At 36.5% G+C, this 23,392-nt stretch overlaps 1 protein-coding gene across 1 annotated transcript in view; it reads left to right on the top strand.

Moving 5' to 3' along the window:
- The window catches only part of Gabrb2 (gamma-aminobutyric acid type A receptor subunit beta2), a 206,791-nt gene that overhangs the window by 94,734 nt on the left and 88,665 nt on the right, over positions 1–23,392 (top strand). Inside the window, exon 6 of the mRNA XM_034506297.2 lies at positions 12,303–12,385. Within this exon, the coding sequence (XP_034362188.1) occupies positions 12,303–12,385 (83 nt within the window). The remainder of the gene's footprint in view (positions 1–12,302; positions 12,386–23,392) is intronic.

Raw genomic sequence — 23,392 nt, 5'->3', positions numbered from 1 at the left:
ACAGCAAGAGGCATTCATGATAGAAGTTAAGAAATAGTTCCAAAGCTTCCAAAGTTCCATTTTCTGTTACCTTCTCCTGCACTTCTGGATATGAGAGGTTTGCTGGTGTCTCATGCACCAAACTCCATGTTATCACTAGTGGTGTAGAAATTATTATTACTTTCATGCCTATTTAAACTCTTCTCTGATCACTTACTTTATACAAAATGCTCTAGGAATCTACAAAAACAAAATTACTGGCCTAATATGTGAAGATTGCTTAGCAGGGACCTGTGTATCTGAGGCTGCCCTTGAATTTCTTTCTTAAGCAAGGATGATTTTTGCCTTTGGTATCCTCCTGTCTCTATTTCTTGGGTGCTAGAATTACAGGGGACACCACAAGACCTGGTATACATACTTCTGGTCTAGTACATGCTGAGCAAGCATTTCAAGAAAAGAAATTACATTCTCCATTCTATCTTTATATTATTTGTATATGAAAATATATAGTATCTGAGTAAGTAATGATAAAAATCTCAATTTACCTTTGCCTTCACTATCTCTTACCCTGGAACAAAGTGACAGTTTGTCAAGAAATTAATGGCACCCCATTGTTTTCCATGAAAAAAATATATAGTTGGTGCTCTAAACATAACAGTGTATCACTATGACATCTTGATGGGCTGAAGAGGTCCGTATAATTGATTATTTTATTTACTTACATTCAAATGTTATCCCCCTTCCCAGTCTTCCCTCTGAAAACCCCTCCCATCTCCCCTTCCCTTTGCCTCTAAGAAAGTACTCCCTCACCCACCCACCTTCTCCTGCCTCACACTTTTAGTATCCCCTTTTGATGGGACAGAAAACCTCCACAGGACCAAGAACCTCCCTTCCCATAGATGCCAGATAATGCAATCCTCTGCTACATATGTAGCTGGAGCCATGGACCCACCTATGTATACTGTTTGGTTGGTGGTTTAGTCCCTGGGAGCTCTGAGTGGTCCAGTTAGTTGATGTTATTGAACCTATGGGGTTTCAATCCCCTTTAGCTCCTTCAGACCTTTCCATAACATTGGGGTCTCTAGGCTCAGTCCAATGGTTGGCTTTGAGTTTCTGCAACATCTTAGGTGCTGGCAGAGCCTCTCAGCGGACAGCCCTACTGGGCTCCTGTCTGAAAGCAGATCTTGGCATCAGCAATAGTGTCTGGTTTTTGTGTCTGAGGATGGGATGGATCCAAAGTTGGGGAGGTCTCTGGATGGCCTTTCCTTCAGTCTTTGCTCTACTTTTTGTCCCTTTATTTCCTTTGGACAGGAACAAGTATTTGTTAAAATTTTTGAGATGTGTGTGTGAGAACCCTTCACTCAATTGCAGGCCATGCTTATCTAGTGGGGGTGGTCTCTTCATCTTCTATCTCTCTTCTGTTGGGTATTTATGCTAGTGTCATCCCCATTGGGTCCTGGCAGCCTCTCACATCCCTGGTGTCTGGAACTTTCCAGTGGTGCTTCCCCATCCCTCACTGCTACATATTTCTATTCATTCTCCTATAGTGTTTTTTTTTTCATTTATTTGGCAACACATAAAGACATAGATAATGGCAGAGACCAACATGCAAAGAAGGGATAGCTCTGTGAAAATAGATTTTATAAACTGTCAAGAATCTCTATGAACAAGAAAAATAAGGACACTTCCTAAACAAAACTGCAAAGTATGGGAAGAAATAATTTACAATTAAAGAAATTCAAACTGATGTTAAATATAGAAAGAAAATCTGATAATCACAGCTTTCCAAAGACAAAATAGTTTCCTTTCAGAGAGCTTGAATTTCAAATCCCTGGAGATTCGTTAGAACAATAATTATAGAGATCACAAAGAAAGGACATGTTCATCTAAAGGGCATTTGCATGGATGTCACTCAACCCCCCCTTTTTGCTTTAAAATTTTATAATTAACTGATATTTTCCCATTAACATTTTTAATGACATGAAGCCTATTGAAGTGCACACACCACCGTTTTGATGACCAGTATCTCCAACCCATGGAATATAAGTGTTCCATGCATAAGCAAATGTCCTCACTTAAAAGAGAATAGAATCTATTCAGATAGAATGAATTCAGCTCAGAGTCAGGAATTGTACTGTCCTAGTCCCAAGCAGATAGAGAAAATTGTCTTTAGAACATTTACTGGAGAAGAATGATGCCTATTCATTGTAGAAACAAGGAATTTACAAAATATAAGAAAATAATAATCAAATATATCTTCATTGCTTTTAAAATTAGATTTCTTGAGACAGGATTTCATGTAGCCCAAAGAGGTCTGGAACGGTAACAATCAACTATATCTTCATTGCTTTTTAAATTAGGTTTCTTGTGATAAGGTTTCATGTAGCCCAAACAGGTCTGGATCTCAGTATGTAGCATAAATTGGCTTTGTTCTTCTGCTCTTCCTGTGTCCACCTCCCCATGATGAGAATAACACGAGTACCACCAAGCTTAGTTTTATGCAATGCTGGGGACAGAATTCAGAGATTTGTGTTTGCTGTATGCTTTTTAATGATATTTCTAACTACTTCAATATGCATTCATATACCTTCTTTATTATTTTTATTATTAATGAATTATTATTAATTAATTATTCATTTACATTTCAAATGATATCTACCTTCCTGGTTACCCTTCCACAAACCTTTCATCATATCCCTCTTTCCCCTCTCCCCTTTGCCTCTATGAAGGTGCTCCTCCACCCAATCCCGCACTCCTGCTTCACCACTCTACATCTCCCTACACTGGGACATCAAGCCTCCACAGGACCAACAGCCTCCTCTCCCATTGATGTCAAATAAGGCCATCCTCTGCTACATCTGTATCTGGAGCCATGACTTCCTCCATGTATACTTTTTGCTTAGTGGTTTAGTCTCTGGGAGCTCTGGGTGGTCCAGATAGGTGATATTGTTCTTCCTATGGGGTTGCAATCTCCTTCACCTTCTTCAGTCCTTTCCTTAGCAATTCCTCTGGGATCCCCAGGCTCAGTCCAATGGTTGGCTGTAAGTTTCTGCAACTGTATTAGTCAGGTGCTGGCAGAACCTCTCAGAGAACAGTCATACCAGGCTCCTATTGACAAGTGCTTCTTAGCATCAGCAATAATGTGGGGGTTTGGTGTCTGTAGAAGAGATGGATCCCTAGGAGAGGTCCCTTGACCTTTCCTTTGGTCTCTGTTCCACATGCAAACTTACACTGCCTGTACTGCTTCTTTAATTGCTTACTGTTCATGTATCAAAAAAATTTCTTGTGTTTTCCATTCTTCTTAAGAGTGTCTTAACACATCATGTGTCTATACCAAAAGCCATGTCGACATTCACATATGTGTGCCTGTATATACAAATACACACAAAAGCCTTTCTGTCTTGCCAAGTCACAAAATTTGTTCAACATCTCTGTATATCAGTGTGATTACACACTAATTCACTAAAATGAAATTTCAGGATCCCAGGTAAGTACAGTAGGTTTTGTTTGTTGCAGTCAAACAATCCTTCAGAAACTTTATACCCATTTGTAGTCCAACCCATAGCATACAAGAATGCATCTATTTCTACCCAGAGTCTAGATAGCAGTTTTTCAATTTTTGTACTGATTATGTAAACAATAATAACCGTGCCTTTGATACACATGTGTGGTTACTACTGGTATTAGGCATTCCTCCCACAGCTTTATAACTTTTATATAAAATTTAGAAATAGTAAAATGGACCACACAGATAAAACTATTTTGCTGTTGACGTCAGGTGGCAGAAAGTCCTGAGATCATAGCATGTATAGATTTTTTTTTTTTTTTTTTTTTTTTTTGGTATCAGAAATGAATTGCCAGTATGCTGTGCCTGATACCTCATTACAGATGCAGATGTAGTGCGTGGGAACTATGCATGATGATATGAACACAGTGGATCACTTAGAATTTTTGGCCTCGGGAATTCAGCTAGATTCTAAAGAGTGGGAGAGAGTGAAGGGATGTGGAAAATGAACCAAAGGTGTTTTTCTGTTTTGTCATGCTTGCCTGTCACAGTCTATGGGTGCATAGTAGGCTGTGAGAGACTGGTCAAAGGCCACTTCAGTCCTACCACAGATAATCTTGCATGTTTTCTGGGAGAGCAGCCATGCTGGGATTGCTGCCATCCTCCATAGAGTACAATTTGAAGTCTTCTTTTTTTTCAAACCCTCATCTAGAATTTTTGCACAGTTATGATCCCAAGTGAATACCTCCCAGGAACAGCTTCTAGAGAACCCAGTTTTAGTTACATTAGACAAAGCCTGAGTCTAGGGGGAGAGAGAAACACTGCAAATAAACACTCAGAATCCTAATACTGATAGATATGGCTTAAATGAGGCAGGAGTGGATGGATGGGTGGGATGAACCCCTTAGAGGCAAAGAGGTGGGGGATGGGGTGGGAGGTTCCTGGAGGGGAGACTAGAAAGGAGGTAACATTTGAAATGTAAACAAATAAAATGATTAATAAATTTTAAAAAGAAAGAAAGAAAATCAACACAGGAAGTGAGCAGGGGAGAAAAAGGAGCACCATGTTGGCTGTGCAGTGGGAGAGAGCATCTTATCTGGGAAGGACTGTGATGAACAGATACCAGAAAGACAGGTAGAGGGAAAGGGATATTCATTATCTTACCTCCAAATTCTCAAGACAGAGGACTCCAGAAAGGAACTGTTCTAATTTTTGACAGCATAACTGTTAGCGCCTCTGATTTTAAATACATTTCTATAATGTATTCTATCAGTCAAGAACCCAACAGGAAACAGATGGTACACCGAAAGTGGGATAATTTGAGGAGGCAATAAAAGGACTATTTACAAAGAGATTTAAAAAAAATTCCTCCCTAACTCCACAGGATCAGCAGGTTGCCATAAGACTAGGATTCACTTTTTCAAAAGAGAAGGGAAGACTGGATGGGCCATGGGTCCAGCAGACTAGCATCCCTGGATTTTTAACTTTCCTCTGGTCTCAGTTTCAGGTGCTGCTCTCCATTCCTTGTGCCAGACAGACAAGCTTAGAATAGACTAGGAAGTCCAAAAAGACTAGTTTTCAAGAAGACAAAATTAGGGTTAGAGGGTACAATCAGAGAAGCAAAAAGAAGGCTCCCACCTGTGTAGTTTGTGTTTTAAGCTATACTTGGAAGGGACCAGAAAGAAGTGAAGAAGTGAAGAGACACAGCTGTAGTTGGAGGTTGATCTGTTCTAGGCAAGTCTTCACACATCTGTTAGCTATTTAAAAATATAAATAAGCTGGCTGTGGTGGCCCAAAACTTTTAGCACTCCAGAGGTAGAGACAGATGGCTGTGGCTTTGAGGATAGTCTGGTCTACTTAACAATTTCTAGACTACCTAGGTTTGCATAGGGAGACACTGTCTATCAATCAATCAATCAATCAAGGAAGGAAGAAACTGATGAATTGTTCTGAAATGGTAGATTTCCGATGTGTTATGCCAAAAAAAAAAAAAAAAAAAAAAAAAAACCCAGTTGATTATTTAATGGATATTACATCAAAAACACCCAATATATTGAATAATTATTTTAAATTGTGAATAACGTTCAATTTTAAAGTAATTCAGAGTTCCAATTCTTATTGCATGAACTCCCTTTTTAAATAAATCACAGTCCCATTATATCTCTTACTGTGATATAAAATCAGATTTTAGTTAAATGATGATCGAATTATAAGATGTTGACTTGTCCTTGTACCTCTTACTTCTCTTGATGTAAATTTTAGAAAAAAAAAAAATAACTAAGGCTGAGACAAATATAAGATTTGGAAGAGAGACCACAAAGAAGATAGTATAGGGAAGATGGGGAAAACAGACAGAAAACAGAAGGCGAGTAAGAACCTAGGTTGGGACATTTATATTAATGTTTGTAATGAAGGGGTTTTATGTCCTCACAAAATGAAACCTTGCTAGAGACATCGTTGCATCGCAGAGGCAGGCTCTTTATTTAGGGAAGTTTCTTAAATAATAGTGTCTGCACTTGCGGCAGAGACCTGGGTAGCCCTTTAATGGTCACAGCATCTTTGCAGAGCATAAGATTACAGAAAATGAAAGAGTCGCAGAAGGCCAAACATCTGCAGAAGAACACAAATAGCTCTAATCTGAAATGCATGATTTATCAAATGGGAACATGATTGCCAGCAATCTTACTTTTTCGGGTGATTACAAAGTTGAGCATAGTAGTGCATGTGACTCTATAAGAGGACTTCAAAGGAGCTTTTAAAAACAATTACGCAAGAGTCTTGGAGGTTTTAATGTAAGCACAAGGCCTTTGGAGAGGCTAGCAAGGCACAAAAAGAATTGGGGAGGAGCTGAGGAGGACCTTCAATCAGAGAAGAGAGACTATTAACAGGGACTCCTTAGGGAGAGGCTTGTATTTACTTGTCTGGGGTGGGCTGATCTACATAATTGAGTAAAACAGAATAAACATCTGTGAAATACAACATTTGCATTTGTGGGTAAAACAGAATTACACCATCTCAAGGTCATACCATGAATGTATGAATACAGAACGAGTAAACTCATTCTGAATGTATGTAATAGACTTCTGGAGAACCAATACCATGCTCTCAAGGTTATCTATCAAGTTAGTTACATCATTCTTAAATATGTGAACTGTTAAGTCAAATTTCTGCCACGAAAAAAAAATCCCTCTTCTCCCGTTCACAGTGTGACTCTGAAAACATACTCCACTACTTGTATCTGTTATGTGAGAGTAATAATTAGACTTAAATGAGAAGAAATGTTTCCATAGTATTAATAGTATCTATAAGTTATAAAATATATCTATAACTGTAAAATATCTATAAATATTTATAAAATATATCTATAACTGTTAAGTTACTATTGTGTGGTTTTTTACATTATAATTCCACTTAAGAAATCACCCACCTCGTTTATCTCTATAATCTTTTAATCAACAAAGTGTAAGAGCTGATTGCATATGAATTAGTGTGAAAGGTTAATTGTTTCCCAACAAAAGTGTCCACAAGATGCAGAATGATGTCAAATATAGTAGCACTCTATGAAAGCCATTTTTAAAGAACTGTTAAGAAAAGAGAAGGCCCTTGGAACATTTTATAATTGGGTTAATATTTTAATACTTAAATTTAGAATTTTGCTGTGTTGAAATTTTAATTTGTTTGTTTGAAAACCTCAAAAACTGATACATATTTGGGTAATTGACCTCATTAAAGATTTTATTTTTACTCTCTCGCTCTCTGTCTCTCTCTGATCTCTCTCTCTCTCTCTCTCTCTCTCTCTCTCTCTGTGTGTGTGTGTGTGTGTCTGTGTGTCTGTGTGTCTGTGTATCTGTGTGTCTGTGTGTCTGTGTGTCTGTGTGTCTCTCTGTGTTTATGTAGGTTTATGCCCTAAGTGCAAAGCCTACAGAAGTCAAAAGAGGACATTGGATCCCTGGAGCTAAAGCCACAAACAGTTGTGAGCTGCTAGATGTGCCTGCTAGGAACTAACTCTGGTCCTTGGCAAGATCAGCCTGCATATTTAACTTCTAAACCATCTCTCCATTTCCCTATTTTAAAATTCTTCATTTCCTGTGGGTAATTTGCCTACTAAAACCAAAAGATCTAGATCTTCTTTTCCTCTTGCAGTTATAATAGGTTGTACTTTTGAGTAAATGTATTAGTTGAGCAAACAAAAGCACAGCATGCATTGAACACTGTGTACAAAACATAGTTCAGGATAGCACATTTGATAGTTTAAGCAAACAATGATATGGATAGAAACAAATTTTCTTGATGAATAAGTATAGCATGATCTATTAAAGAATTCAGAGTCGTTTTAAAATCACTTAATTCATGTGCTTACTATCTCTGTTTGAAACCCCACCCAGATTCTCATAGGCTGTGCATATGCGACCATGTTTTCAACTTCCAAATCATCTCCTAAAGAGTCTATTGCCAAGTGTCAGATTTCTCACACATATTGTGATTCCAAGTGTTTCATCTTGAATATGGAAAAGCAGTATTTACTTTTGCTTAGCAGCTATCTTTAGCTATACTCATATTTTGATTGATATTTGTGCACTCTAAAACTACAAAAATGCAAAGGATAGCTTTGATTTAAAAAAAAAAAAAGGTTGGGTTAGCTTTTGTATTTCTTGATTTATGAATGCCATTAGTGAATCCTTAGGCAGCACTGGAAATTTAGTTTAGATTTTTTTCTCTTTATGCTAATATTCATGATACAAGGCATTATGGAGTGATGTAGCCGATGAGTAAGTAGAGAAAAGTTTATCCACAATCTCTTGCTTCAAATAAAATATAGGCATTTCTAAATAAAACTTTCATTCTTCAACAGAGCTCAACTCTTTTGAAAGTGTTAGCAATTAGACAATTGGAGGCTTTCTACTCATAAGAATGGGGAATTCTGAAGGGGAACAGACTGGTTTGACTAAAAACTAAGGCTGTCTCCATATTGTTAAGTTTTAAAACTAAGCTAGTCTACGTAATACCATTTATGTATATTTTCAAGCTTGGTATTAGATAACCAACAGGTGTGCTCTTCCATGGGAAAATTTTTTTCTCTCCTCTCAATATTTCTTAGTTGCTTGTAGTCCTTTGTGTAGGGTTGAGGCCTCATGGGTTTTCTCTTAGTCCAATTTGGCATGTCTATCAGTGTCAATTTTGTTCAGCTCATGCTTTGAGAGTCATGTTGACGAGAATTTATGGATGTAGCTTCCATGTGTATGGATTAATTACTAGGAGACACAGTCTCACAGAAAATTCTCTGATCTTCTGGATCTTGCTATCTTTTCCCAGGGCATTTATGTAACTGATTGTAAGCCTCTATTCAAAGAAACCTAGTGATACTATTCAGTGATTTAAGACTCATTAATAGTGCTAAGAATATTCATTAGGGCTGAGGCTGTATCTTTTGCACTGCTGTGGAACTTCAGCCCTATTATGAATAAAACAGGTATAGATGCTTGCCACTGGCCTTTTCTGAATGGAATTCAGTACAAGGTAATTTCTTCCCTAAAATTATTTTAATTATTAAATTCATTTAAGAGTTCTAGGATGAGATATATTTGACCCTTAGGAAGCATCACCTCAAAATTCTTAATTTGTCAATTAGTATTTACATTGGATTGTGCGTCTCTGCTTTGTTTGGTGATTTATTATTATTTTAATTGTGGGTTAGTGTCCATGTGTCAGGAACATGTTTTTTAAAAACAAATTAAGACAAAATATGTGATTCCTGAACCCTGTGGGCACTTGAGAAATATCTAGTTTTAAGATATATACACATATATGTAGCAATGTTACATATTTACATGGTATCACTATTATATTCATAGTTATGACTATGCCTTACAAAGAATGGACACACGTGGGTATTTACATTTCTTCATTTGGGCAAGCAAGTACCTTTTTTTTTTTTTTTTACTTTTCAATGAAGTGTGGTGAAATGAGTTGTCTTGATATCTGCTCATCCATTGTAGACTAACACAAAAGTTGCAGAGCACTTTTGAAGTTACATATCCCTCCCATTTGTCATCCCACAGACAACTTGGTTGGCAAGTATTTCCAGTAGGTATAGAATGCCGGAAAATTAGCAGAGGGGTGACTAGTTTTTGTAGACATGATCAAGATTTAAAATGGATAATTTTAGTCCCAGAGTTTGAAATTTACTTCAATAGAAGACCCAAACTGCAAACACTAAATATAAAGTATGCATAGGATCTACTAGATTTCTGAGTTATAATGTTAAAAAAGAAGTAAAATAAAACCAACAAATAATAAATCGTATGAATATTATAAGAAAAATACTTTTGTTGTTTTTGTCTTTGTTGTTCCTGATGTTGTTGTTTGGGCAACACTTTGTGTACCCCAATCTGTCCTCAGACTTACTATATTTGATCTTAAATTTCTGATTCTCCAGCTACAAGTCCTGTTTTATATGGTACTGGGGATTGAACCCAGGGCATCATACACTCTAGGTGAACATATTACTAACAGGGTGACAGTGTCAGCCACCCCTCCTTTCACTTTAATTTTAAAACATGAAGAAAATACATTCCTTCTGTAAGAGCATCAGTGGATTTGTTTGTCTTAGTGCATATAGTATAGTTCATGGTTATTAATTGTATGTATCATATGTATACATATGTATACATATGTATCAGCAGAGTTGTGAACTTCAAGATGTAGTATTAATTATAAACTTCACCTCAGTTACACAGCTGGCTTTCAGTACTTGTTTCTCTCACTTTTGAATTTATAGTTATGTCCCTCTAATAGTTCTGTCTTTTATATTGGTTTCCCAGACTAAGTAATTTCTCCTAGTGTCAGAGGAGAGGAATCTATTTAACCATTTTATGCAACAGCATTGGGGCATGGTGTGTCTACCATTTCTTAAATTTCATTTCGTCCTGTAAACTGTAGGTTAGAGGCAATTCAGAGTGTATCAATCTATAAAGTCACACAAAATTCTAAGAGGAAACAGTTGGCCAAGAAAATAAAATCCATGCAAGTACCATGTTATGAGAATATTAAATGTGAATATTTATTTAAATGTAATTTGTAGAATTTATGTACAACATAAATCTCATTGAAAGCCGAAACAGTCAAATTGAAAAATAGCATTAAAATGATGTTTTTCATATAATTTAAATTGATTAAATTCCCATTTATTGTTCAACCTACAAAAGGAACATCTCTAACCTAAGACACAGTACCATTTTCAGTCAAAACAGAAGTAAAGCAATAAAATACTCTTCCAAATGCAGAGACTTATAATGAACAAATCCAACTGCTTGCCTCATTATAAATTAATGTTTTTTTTCTCATTCAGCCGATATTTATTGAATGCCTTTGCACTGAATTGAACAGAGTCTATGGCCATAAGCAGCTTAAATTTTATTGAAAGAAACAGAGTCTTCTGAGAAAACAATTAGCAAGCTAATTCTAGATTGCGGTAATTGCTTGAAGGCAGTGAACAGAAAGCTAAGATGGAGCATTAGTTAATACAGTCACACTGGATAGGCTGCTCAGGAGAAACTTTTCTGAGGGGGGAAGGATTTGCGTGGCAGAAGAGGGGATGGGAACAAGAGGGATGCATGTTACAGACATAGAGAACAAAGGTGAAGGTGGAAAGGCATTGTGAGAAAGCTCAATAAGACAGGCTAGTGGGAAAGAAGTAGAAAAACATAATGCATGAGAAACAGTCTGCCAGAGTCAGAGTTTGAATTCTCTTAGAATAGCCAGTATATTTTTAACAGATGAGATGTACTTCATGTTTTTGTGTGGACGATGGCATCAGGGACACAGATGGAGAGGTCTGAGGCCCAGCTCCTGCACTGACTTGTAGGAGAACCAATGAGGACAGACAGGAGAAAGTGGGATAGTAGAGAATTGAGGCAGAGTGACTGGCAGGACTCACTAAATAAAGGAAGAAATCAGCTAGAAACCTGCTCTGGGAAGCATTTTTGTACTAAAGTAAAGAAAACTCAAATTAAGAAACATCATTATGAGTAATCAATTACATATTCCCAGCCTGCATCTTAGGTTGTCAGATTCACCCAAGGATATTCCCAGAATGAGGCTGTGTGGATTCTTGGTTTGGATCCACACAATATAGGTGTAGCTTGGAAAATATAGACTAGACTATTTCCTCCAGACTAGAGCTCTGTCTCGTTTTTCCATTTCTAGCAGAGCTCTGAGCTTCTCACAATTGAGCAAAAGTAGGTTGGTCAAATCTAAAAATATGAACGTCCATTCTTCATTCTTTTTCCAAGTAGCCAAGAGAACATCAGAATATTTAGGACAAAATGATTAGGCATAGAGAGAAGGCCAGTGTGGGCTGTATGTTAATGACACACTGTGTGATTTTTAAGCACGAAAAATGACGGACCTAAAGTAAACTTGGTAGAAGATGAGACTTTAAGGTCTCGAAAAAGGATGGAGTAAAGCAAATGTGAGAATCATTGGAATGTTTTGTCACCACACCTGGTCACCTGAGACACAACTAGAGAAACCTCACCTCAGAGGCATTCTGGAACCTTGAAAGAATTGCCTTTGAAACACATCTAGGTGATTTTGGTTCAAGTCATTAGTGACCCATTGGATACTTATATTATCTCTTCAGAAGCCAGAAGAATTGTGAAGGAAAATGGTTTCCAAAAGAAGATCACTTCCTTTGTGGATGCTTAGGCTAAGATTTAGTCTCTAAGAGGGCTATTTTTTGTTTGTTGTTTTTGTTTTCTTTTTCTCTTCTGCACTTGGCTTTAAGCACTCAACACTCACATTGCCATTTCTCTTCTAGAATCACAACGACAGCTGCCTGCATGATGGACCTGAGGCGGTATCCATTGGATGAACAAAACTGCACACTGGAGATTGAAAGCTGTAAGTGTCTGTGCATCCAGCTGGGCTGGACTCCTGGTTAGAGGCTCACCTCAGCCACAGGCCTGCTAAGCAGGATCATGCCTCAATCAATGGTCATGGAAAAACTGCTAGAGGAGTATTTGAAATTTGGTCCAGGCAAACATTGACAGTGTCTCCCCGCCTTTGTGCTGCCACCTTCTTACATCCAAGGAACATATTTAGTGAAAAGTGTGATTTGTCAGTAAAAACAGTACTAATACCCAGGAAGGAAATCTTAGGCTGTTCAGGCATTTGATTTGGTATGAAATTGGTGCGAAAGGTTAAGATAAACCTGAGGAAAAAAATGTGAAGCTGACAGCATGTGATAAAATGTCCCAGTTGTCCTCGAAACTCATAAATGTTATCCATTATAGTTGATATGTGCATGTGGAATGTGGCCATGAAGATGGACTGCATTAGGAAGGTCAGACTGTGGATTTTGTTTGCCTGTTTTTGCTTTGAAGCAGGATTGTCAGTTTTGGAAACTTAGCTTTTTGCAGAAGGCCAAAAGCCATACAGTAAGCACAACTTTGTGTGTGTGTGTGTGGGAGGGGGGCGGGTAGAGGTGTGTGTGTGTGGAGTGTGTAAGCGCTCACAAGCATGTGTGTGTGATCCTTTAGGTAAGTATGTTTATTTTATTTATGACGCTGTCTTGTTTTGTAATGTGTTTGCTTTTTGGCACCATGGATTTCATGCAATGAATTAGTCATCTGCCCTGCTTGGGGAAGGGGTTAAAACGTGGATTCCATAATCTTTGTGCATTCCAGACATCACAAAGGGCTGGTTTAAAAGAAAGGAGAAGCCTGAGTCTGCTTTTTTTTTTTTCCACCAATGCTTTGGAACACTTTTGTATCTTATCCCAGGCCATAGTTAGAAATAGACAATTTAAACTCAGTGTTCAGTACAGCAAGTAGCCGGACTGTGAGATGTTTTCTGCCTTTGAGAAAAATGTTAGCTCTGGCAGGCAGCATGAGTCCAAATCACTGCTCTGAGCAGACATAGAGCGTTTATGAAACTTTGTGCATATTTTTGCTCATTTAAAAAAGACAGCTTCTAGGGGTAATTAAATTTACACACACTTATAAAGAAACTAATTGCATGCTTATGTTCTAACTCACCATTATTTCCAAATAGATCTTTGCATTATAAAACTAGTTAACTTAGCTGTTTTATGTAAATATCTTTAAGATGGCATTGCTTGTTACATGTGCTCAACTTATGGTACAATATTTCTCAAAGACTAAATTCTTAGGCAGTTTCAGATGCTCAGTGGGAGGATTTCTTTAAAAAAAAAGTTTGCTTCTGGGTGCCACTTTATTTTACTATGGGTATGTTATTGGAGGTAAAATTTTACTGGACTCATAAAGAGTCGTAGTTTTGCATGGATAGAGGAATAATAATGATCTTGCTTCAATTTCTTTGTTGTCCTCTCAAAACAATAAAAATAACAAAACACTGTTTTTTTAAAAGGAATATCAGCAGAAACCAGCAGCATTCAAGGGTTAAACTACAACTTGAAAATGGCAATTTTTGAATTTACACAATACATTATTTCAATGTACATTTTTTCATTTCTATTTCTAGTTTCCTAGTAAAATGAAATAGTTGGTAATATTTCTGTCTTTATACCCAGGAAAACAGAGTCAAATACATAAAAATGGCATCTCTCTGGTATCCCTTGGCTCCTAAGAAGCAGAATAACATGCTGGTGTGATCATAGATAACTGATATGTCTTGGGAAAGACACTGATATTGGATAACCAGATTAAATCATCCCTTTTCTTAATGTCCCATTCTAAGTTGTCTGTTCTAAAATGAATTGGTACTTATACATTTATCCAGACTTCTAATAATCATAGAAAATCAAATATGATGCTATTTTAACAATGCAAGTGATGTGAAAGCCTTTTTATTTTTACACTTTGCTGAATATATCCAAGTTTTATACCATAAACAAGAGGGTAATAGATGATGCACGATGCCTCAGTAATATTTACCTCAGCCAATTGTTTCCTTTGGTAGCCCAGGGAATCATCAGACTCTTTACCTTCTTCTATCAATAATTTCTTCCCTCTCTTCCTCATCTTTCTTTCCTCCTATCCTTTCTCGTCTCTCAAATCACAATGGTCACAATACTGTTGTTAAATTATGATGCTCTAGCAACATGTCAAGAACAAAATCCTGGTTTGGTAGAAAAAGCATAATCTTTGTCTAGCTTGCCTAGAGTAAGGAACATAAAAAATGAATTTATTCATCCCTCCATCCATTCACTTATTCAATAATTACTTCCTTTATTAAGCACTCATTGGACACTAATTATTTACCATGCATTATAATAAGCTTATGGACATAATGAAAAGAATAAAAATACAATATTCTAGTAAATTAAATAATGTTGGCAGGATAAAGTAATTTTTTTAAGTTAAACAAATGATACTTAGAACAAACTTTAAAATCGATCTTAAGAATTTTAAGTGGTCAGTATGGACTGTCTAGGTTATGACTTCTACAAGGTCAGCATCACCTTATAATACATCAGTAATTCTAGAATGGAGGAGGCAGTGAGCTGATGGGTCTCTGGACTAAACTGATACAGTAATGGGGGCTATTTCGGAATATAGGTAGAATACTCATTATAGCTTCTTCAGTGAACTAGACAAGTAGCAGCTGCTATCCTTCAAATTATTGTTTATTAGTCATGCAATACTATTATGTTCAGAGATACTGAGATAAACAAGGTACCATTTCTGTGTCATGCCAAGACTAATGATTCTCTAGACAACATCACCATCAATATTATCAAATTACTCCTAGAATATTGAACTCAATTAAATACACAACACTTTTTGAGAGAGATTTGGCAATTCAGAACTACTGAAGAAAATGTAAATAATATACAGAACAGACAGCTTAAAGACATAGTAGATGAAACTGGAGTTGGAGTTGTGTAGACTCATTTACTTCGAGGAAGTGACATTGGGGCTGGGAGGAATGGATGTAGCAATTGAACAGGATAGTTGTTTTTTCAGATAATTACTGCAAGATTACCTCTCAAGAAACTTGACTGTATCTGACCTAGAGGGAAAAATAGACCAATGCTAAAAGATGCCAAAAGGCAATTTAGGTCAGAAAAGTTAAAGAAAAGCTTTAGGCAATTATAGCGGGTGAAAATCAAATGGGTGGCTGTATTTTGCAAGAACATTTACTGGGCATGAAGAACTTATTTTGTTGGGAAAGTGATGAGAGTAAATAGTTTCTAAGTAGCTGGGGGTTGAGGGTTACTTGGCACCAGCAAAAGCTGAAAGAATTTAATTAAAGGATGATAAGGCAGTACTGGTTTATGTAAGGCGGCAGGTTCCATCTGCATATCCTCGAGGAGTGATGCTGTTCAGGAAAAGATAAAAATCGATTCCTTTCTAAGCTTTAACTCTCTCTCTCTCTCTCTCTCTCTCTCTCTCTCTCTCTCTTCTCTCTCTCTCTCTCTCTCTCTGTGTGTGTGTGTGTGTGTGTGTGTGTGTGTGTGTTCTTGTCTACTATAACTTAGCCACTTTCTTCTTTTCACAAATTTTTCCTATAGGAATACATTTTACAGTTGTATCTGTGCAGTATTAGCTAAGACACTAGTAGGACCCTATGTAAATGCACTCTTTGAAAAATAATCTTAGCCCTTCTGAATGTGTTCCTCCTCACAAGGCTCAATAGAAGAGAATGTATTCATGACTATTTATATCTGTACTGGACCGGGAGAAGTGGAGATGCATCAAGGAATAAAACTTCCCAGAATTTTAAATGACCCTCAAATTATTTTCAATTAATATATTCCTCTGCCACTCCAGTAAAGCCTAGTGATAATTATTTATCCAACAAAAAGCCAAGAGCATTGCAAATGATTACTCAGTCATTGCATAATAGTCAGCTGCCATTGCAGTTTGGGTTGAATGGTTTCTAGAATTTTATCTAGGCTTGAAGACGGCTAGACTGTATCTTCCCACCCTTGCTATGTTTGATATTTTGTTGGACTATGGTCCAGGCAAATAGTTATCAGTCCCCAGTGGTCAGAGATAAGTCCTATAGGCATTGATAGAATTTTAGCACCTTGCCCAGGTGTTATTTCTGACTTTGATATTTGAAGTTGAATTATCCTGCCATTCAGTTCTGGAAACATTTGAAACCACCACCTTAGATGTGAAGAGTGCATCTTAATCTAGGCAAAAAACCCTTTTACTCAATAATGCCCTTTAAAAAAAACAGTTATTTCTGTTTTAAATAAAATATAATTTATATGACCAGGTCTATTAATAAACACAATAATTTAATATCATGCACATATAAATGTACATATTTACGAATATATTATGTAGTCATGCTTTCCAATGTGATATGTAAAGTTAAATTCATATTTAGCAAAATGAAATAAAATTAGAGATTTAATTCATTGATTACACCATGTTTATGTTGTTATGCTTAGTCACTGTGTAGCTGGGAGCTGCCATATTGTACAGAGCAGACAATTAAGATATTTCTGTCATCACACAGAAATTTATTGAATAATACTAAAATACAAGGTGAATTCATGTAAGTTTAACATTCCCATCACAGAAAACATAAAAATGAATATATTTTGATTCTGTTTCATAGGGTCTACACATCCTTCCAGGCTGAGGATTTTACAATATCATTTCATCACACTATTTTTTGCGTGTATGAAAACATTAAATGACACAGGATATGTGGACAACTTCTTTCTAATATAGAACATAGGGTCGAAAGAAGAAAGAATATAATTACAGATGGAAATTAAAGTTCTCATACCCACTATACTGTCTAACAGATCTGAAGCAGCACAGGGTATCTGTTTGATAAAGTGTCAGCACCTGCCAAGGATTTTCTCCTCTCAAATCCTATGACTTGTCATATTCACTAGATCTCAGAGAAGAAGAATAAAACTCTACATTTTTTATATTCAGATCTTCAGGTGACTTTGTTTTACTTAAAAGTCACAAAAATGGAAAGGAACCTGAAGCACATTGGAATTCAAATGATAACTGTTGTATTTGCAAAGGAAAACACTATTTTATTAATCCTAATGGGGTAAATTTAAATAAAGCACAGGTCAATGCTATGAAATTAGTACTTACCACTCTTGTTATTGAAGTTTTACTTATTTGTTTCATTTACCACAACACATCACTAGGCTCTTTCCAATACAGTGTGCAAAATAAAAGGTTATGCAGCTTCTAGTCAAGACTTTCATGTGAATCAGAGATGCTTTTGGGCATCCAGACTTTTAGCAACTGAAGATAACATTATTTAGTGACAGAATTGATCCCCAATTAGATTTTATCCTGTAACAATTCAAGAAAATTGTTGTGAATACCATACAAAATGTGAACATGCTGAACCCAGTGACGTCAAACTTCCAACTATAAAGCCCATCCTTGGCCAGAGGCTACCCAGAGTAACACACTCCTCTGGCTGTGTTTGATAAACAGAGCTGTTCAGGTTAGAAAAGGGAAGAATGACAAGGCAACAGACCTTCAAATTGAAACATTTTTTTAAGGACAAAGTGAGCTTCTGGGTCTCTCACGACAATGGGTGTTTAATGGTGCACTGTTCAGAAATGATGCTTTGCCAGGAAAGGATGCTCTGTCCAGAAAGTGGAATTGAGCATCTTCCAGAATCTGATGCCTTCTCCCTTTTAAAGTTTCTACCACTAGGCTGATTCCTGCTCTCAACCTGTCTGATTACTCTGAAAATGCAGTGCAGGTCTTCCACCCTCAAGCTTCATGGGGTTAGGGGAGGACAGCAAACCCATTTGTTTAGGTTTTTGGTTTTTTTTTGGGGGGGGGGGTTGTTTTGTTTTGTTTTCAGCTGAGGAATTGTGTCAATGCTGCTGTCATGCTGTGGATAGTGTCTCTTCCTGGCTGTCTTTCAGTTGATCCTCCATCAGGCAGGATTAGGAGAAACTGGCACAGCTGTGGGTTGCTTAGTGTTTAGGGTGAAAATTGGAAACATGACGTGAGCCTCCTAAGCTATACCCCTAAGCACACCCACAGACATTCTCGGCAGCACTTTCAGACAATGTATCTTGTTTTCATTTGACAGTTGCAGCCCACTGAACTGTGACACATCCAAAATTTGACTCACTGCATTACCCCTCCAAGATTTCTCCCTTTTCGTGGGCCTTAAATAATGATGGTTATTTTTTGAAAATCAAATCTCCCTCTTCGTGATGGCTTCCAGCTCTATTCCCTACACCCGTGCTAAACTCTGTGATAGTCAACCCCGTGGTTATTATCTAATGACATCATGATTATTTTTCACCATAAACATTAAGAATCATCATATATCAAATAGTGACTGTTATGGTTCCATGGTAGCTAGCCTTCACCCAATTTCCTGTGGCAGCTACTAATATCATCTGTACATATGAGGATATAGGACTTTTGGGAAGTTGAGTAGTGTGTTTCTCTCTCTCTCTCTCTCTCTCTCTCTCTCTCTCTCTCTCTCTCTCTCTCTCTGTGTGTGTGTGTGTGTGTGTGTGTGTGTGTGTGTGTGTGTGCATAGACAGACAGATACTGACAGACAGACAGACAGACAGACAGACAGACATAGTTGGATATGTAGATAGAAGCACACAAAGGCCAGGGAGTGAATGTTTTGTTTTAGGTTTAGTTGCTGCAAATAGAACTGTGTAGCTAGATTTTAAGCAGAAGAGGTTAATTGGACTTACAGAATTCTTGACAGGACTGGAGAAATAGAAACTAGGCTGAGATTTCTGATATGACTCCCAGAATTGCAGCCCAGCCTTCTGTTCCAAAAGCAGCAGCTGCTCACGGGTTAGTGTGACCATCTGATGAGAGCAGGGGCTACTACTCAGCCACTGGACCAGAACTTCCCTGCTTGTTATGTAATATATGCAATGCCCTAGAATCTGTAAGCTATACTTCTACTCAGTTCAGCTCTGCATTCAAGTCTCAGCAAGCATGTCTGACTGGCAGATCTCCCACCCCACTCGAAACTGTAGAGCAAAGCAACCTGGAGAATGCAGTTCTCAGTGAGTCAACTGCCAATATGATGCAGTATCTAAGCCTAGACATTACGCAAGTTGGTCTGCTGATAGAGCTCATACCTTTAAGCAATTGTATTTATTATAAGGTTCCTTATTTATATCTCTAATACAGCTAACACACACACCACTTTGTACATAAGCATTTGCACCTTTATTAAACTCTATCTACTCATTCATGTGCTTTTAGAGGGCGTTAGATAATTTCATCTTTTTCTTTATAAATTAATAATCCCATTGTATAATATAGAATTTACATCCCTTGAAAAGCCAAGTATTCACAATCTCCCTGCTTTACAACTAGAAGGTAGATGCAGACAAAATACCACCAGTCATATACTTTTGAGTTGTAGGTACATAGTGTGAGAACAAACAACCAGAAGCATGGAGTCTGTGGAGAAAAGCAGTGACAATCTGTATGTGTGTATCACTGCACTCAGTAGCCTATGGCCATGGCATCTACAGTGAACCCCCGCTTGTAGCCCATTGACTGTGGTGCAAGTGAGGAGACTGAACTTTGCTTCTGATTACATAGCTTTTACCACTCCTCTCCTGTTTTGTGATAATGCTCATTTTCAATTTAATAAATACTTTTCTATTATTTGCAACTAATGACCACAGCTTTTAAAGGGATGGATTTTGTCCTGTATAATCTTTTATTACTTTGTGTATAACAGTCAGCAAATTTATTTATTTAGAGCTTACAATATCAAGAGACCTTATCAAAACAAGATGCAAAATAAGATAATTAATACTACTCTCATATAATATATTTTTGTATTGGATTACCCTGCTCACAATATATTTGATAAGTGATTTTTTTTGTTACTCAAACAAGAATATTAGATAGTGTGAATTTTCCCATGGCCACACACACATAATTGTGTAACGTCTATGATTATATATACTTTATTGGACATTCATTTAACATATAAAAAGCTTACATCCATTGCCTTATTTTAGCATGCCAGCCCTGTAGAAATGAGTTAGTAAAGGTCACAGAACTAACTAGGTGTAGTTTTGTGTGAAATCCTAGAAAGTCTCTTCACACAATTCCTACTTTAAGTAAGTGTACCACTGAGCCACATCAGCAATAAAGTTTCTCTAACCCCTCAGTCCTTGTTACTAGAGAAAGGGCTGTTAATTTGTCGTTAGTATCTTGGTATCAATATATGCATGGATCTCTTAAATGATTGCTAGTCAGTAATTCCCTAATTTTTTCTGACAATTAGAAAATAAAAGACTTATTTCTTACCAAAATAAAGGCACTCTATCAAATTAATTGATTTCAACTGCCCCTCATAAAAATCATGGTTAAAGAAAATATTTAGTATAGTTATAAATGCTGAGTCTATTTCTTTATATGTATAGTAAATTACTGCATGAGTAGCACTTATTAAAATTTACTGCCAAATAATAAAATTAATTAACAGAGTCAGGAAACATATATCAGGGATGAACTGCCCTTGATGGAATGATGATGTATGTTTTCAATTACAATTGTATAATAATAACAAATAAACACAAGAGATCCTATAAACTGCCATTTATAGGATCACAGGAATGCTGTGATATGAATGTATCTTGCAGTTCTGCCCAGCTTTGAACGTTAAGGACCATGCTACACTAACAAGTTATGCCTCGCTTCTCCTTGCGCTGTCCTCCTCGGTCTCCTCCTCCTTGTTTTTCTCCTCCTTGTCTTCTCCTTCTTACCTTCTTCTCCTTCCCTTTTTTCCCCTTCACCTTCCTTCACCTTTTCCTCTTTCTCCTCCTCTTCAACTCCCTTTCCTTTTCCTCCTCTTTTTCTCTTCCTTCTTTCTTTTTCTTCTCTGAGACTAAGTCTCACTCTATATCTCAGGCTTGTCCGGAACTCACTATGTAGCCTATGTTGACCTCAAACTCACAGCAATCTCCTGTTTTAGCTTTTAGGTTTCAGTATTATGGGTATGCAATACGACAGTTGGCTCAATGTTTTGGACTGTGAAAACACATCAATGACAACAACAAAAAATAAATTCTTAAATTTGTCAAAAAACATCCCTTTTAATTTGACATGTAGAGACGAACGGTTTCCACCCAGAATACCTCTCTTTGCTGTGTATTTTGACTAAGTCCTCTCCTTGGTCATCTCACTGATTTCTTGTAGTAACTTCCTGAACAGGGACAATGTCACCCCCTATTTTAAAGACAAAAATAATAATAATAATAATAATGGTTAAAGAACTTAGCCAGACCAGAAATTGTTGAAATTGGAATTAACTCCATTTCCAGAATGCAGCAATTTTTAGTGTTTTTCTCATTTTATCAAGATATAAAAAGCAAATTGAAATTAAATATTCACACTGCATAAAATAAGAGGTTTTGATAAGTTTATAATTATATTCTGAGGTCTTTGTCTCTTTGATTATTCTTCTTATGAAGTACTCATGGATCTGAGATCCACTGCTTCCCAGAGATCCTGATTTAATATTGCTTGAGCAACTATTAAGTGTGATATTCTGCTGTTTCCCTGGTTAGCTTTTGTATCAGGAAGTGTCTTAAATTGTAGCTTTCTATTCTTTGGATGAGATTTTGTTAGAATTTAAAATTGTAACAATAATGATCTTGCTGGCCTTAACAAATGCCCTGGCCCTGGTCTTCTAAAAAGATTCCAGTGAGGCTATTTCTACATCCTTTCTTAAATATATGATAAAATTCACATAAAAATCATCTGGGCCAAAGTTTGCTTTTCAGTAAGTTTTAGTAAATTAAGAATTTAATAGCTATGGGCTTTTAATAGATTAGGTTCTCCTTTTTTGCAAAATTTTTAGGATGTTGTATGTTTCAATATTTTTTTCCTTAAGATCAAATTTGTATAAAGTTTCTAATTGTATTTTCTTATCATAATACTCATGCTCATGGGATCTGTGCCATTAGTCCCTTTTCATTTTTTCATATTGGTAATCTGTATTCTCTTTATATTGATAAATAGATGAGTGTTTGTCATTTTCTTTAGTATTAGAAAAGACTCTCTGGCTCTGGCCATTTTCTCTTTTTATCGTTTATTCATACCCTTCGGATTTTTCTCTCTATATACCATTTGAATTTTATCTCTTCATCTCTTTCTAGTTTTTTTTTTAAATAAGTGAAACCATGAGCCACTGATTGAGTCTTTAAATATATAGCCTTAGAAAAATCAAGATTTCCTAAACTCCAATTTATTTGATTTCCCAGAATGTTATTTTCATGGACATTTCTTTCTAAACCTCTGTAATATGTCTTTTAATTTCATTTTTTGTATTGTGAATTATCTGGCATTATGTTACTTTACTTCTAGTAAGCTAGAATTTTAATGCATGTAATATGATGAACTTCTAATTCAATTAAGCTTTCAACAAAAATATGTTTTAACATTGTTTTACCTTTAAAATGTATGAAGACATTTTTTCTTCGGCGTATATATCATATGTCATGCATCATATCCTGTATAACATTAAAGGTGAGCATTATATAATATAGAATATACTCTTACTAATCTCAGCCATTGCATATGGAAGTTACAAGATGTAAGTCAGAGCTATTGACTATGGCTAGATGTCAATTAACTTAAATATAGAATGGAGGACTTACACCAACTAGTCTACTAGCTTTCTTCTGGTTCACAATATTCTCATTGTTATTATTAATATAAATATCATTTCTCTATAAAAATGAGACAGGGGACATCATAATGCTTTTGCACAGCCTCATGGTTAATACCTTAGAGAAACATTTTTATATCTACATAAGAGAAAGAAATAAGCTAGAATCTTAGCTCTGTCTGACAAGCACCGTCAGATTCACCTTGTATGAGGCCTGGGCTAGAACACAGGGCTCCATGCTTAGAAGAGTTTCCGTACTCACTTTGATTATTGTTTTCAATACTAGAGATCAAAGCCATT

This window comes from Arvicanthis niloticus, chromosome 6 (genome assembly GCF_011762505.2).
Source record: "Arvicanthis niloticus isolate mArvNil1 chromosome 6, mArvNil1.pat.X, whole genome shotgun sequence".
NCBI classification, from domain to species: Eukaryota; Metazoa; Chordata; class Mammalia; order Rodentia; family Muridae; genus Arvicanthis; species Arvicanthis niloticus.
The sequence above is the reverse complement of the archived record's forward strand: the minus strand, read 5'-3'. Positions and strand labels throughout refer to the sequence as shown.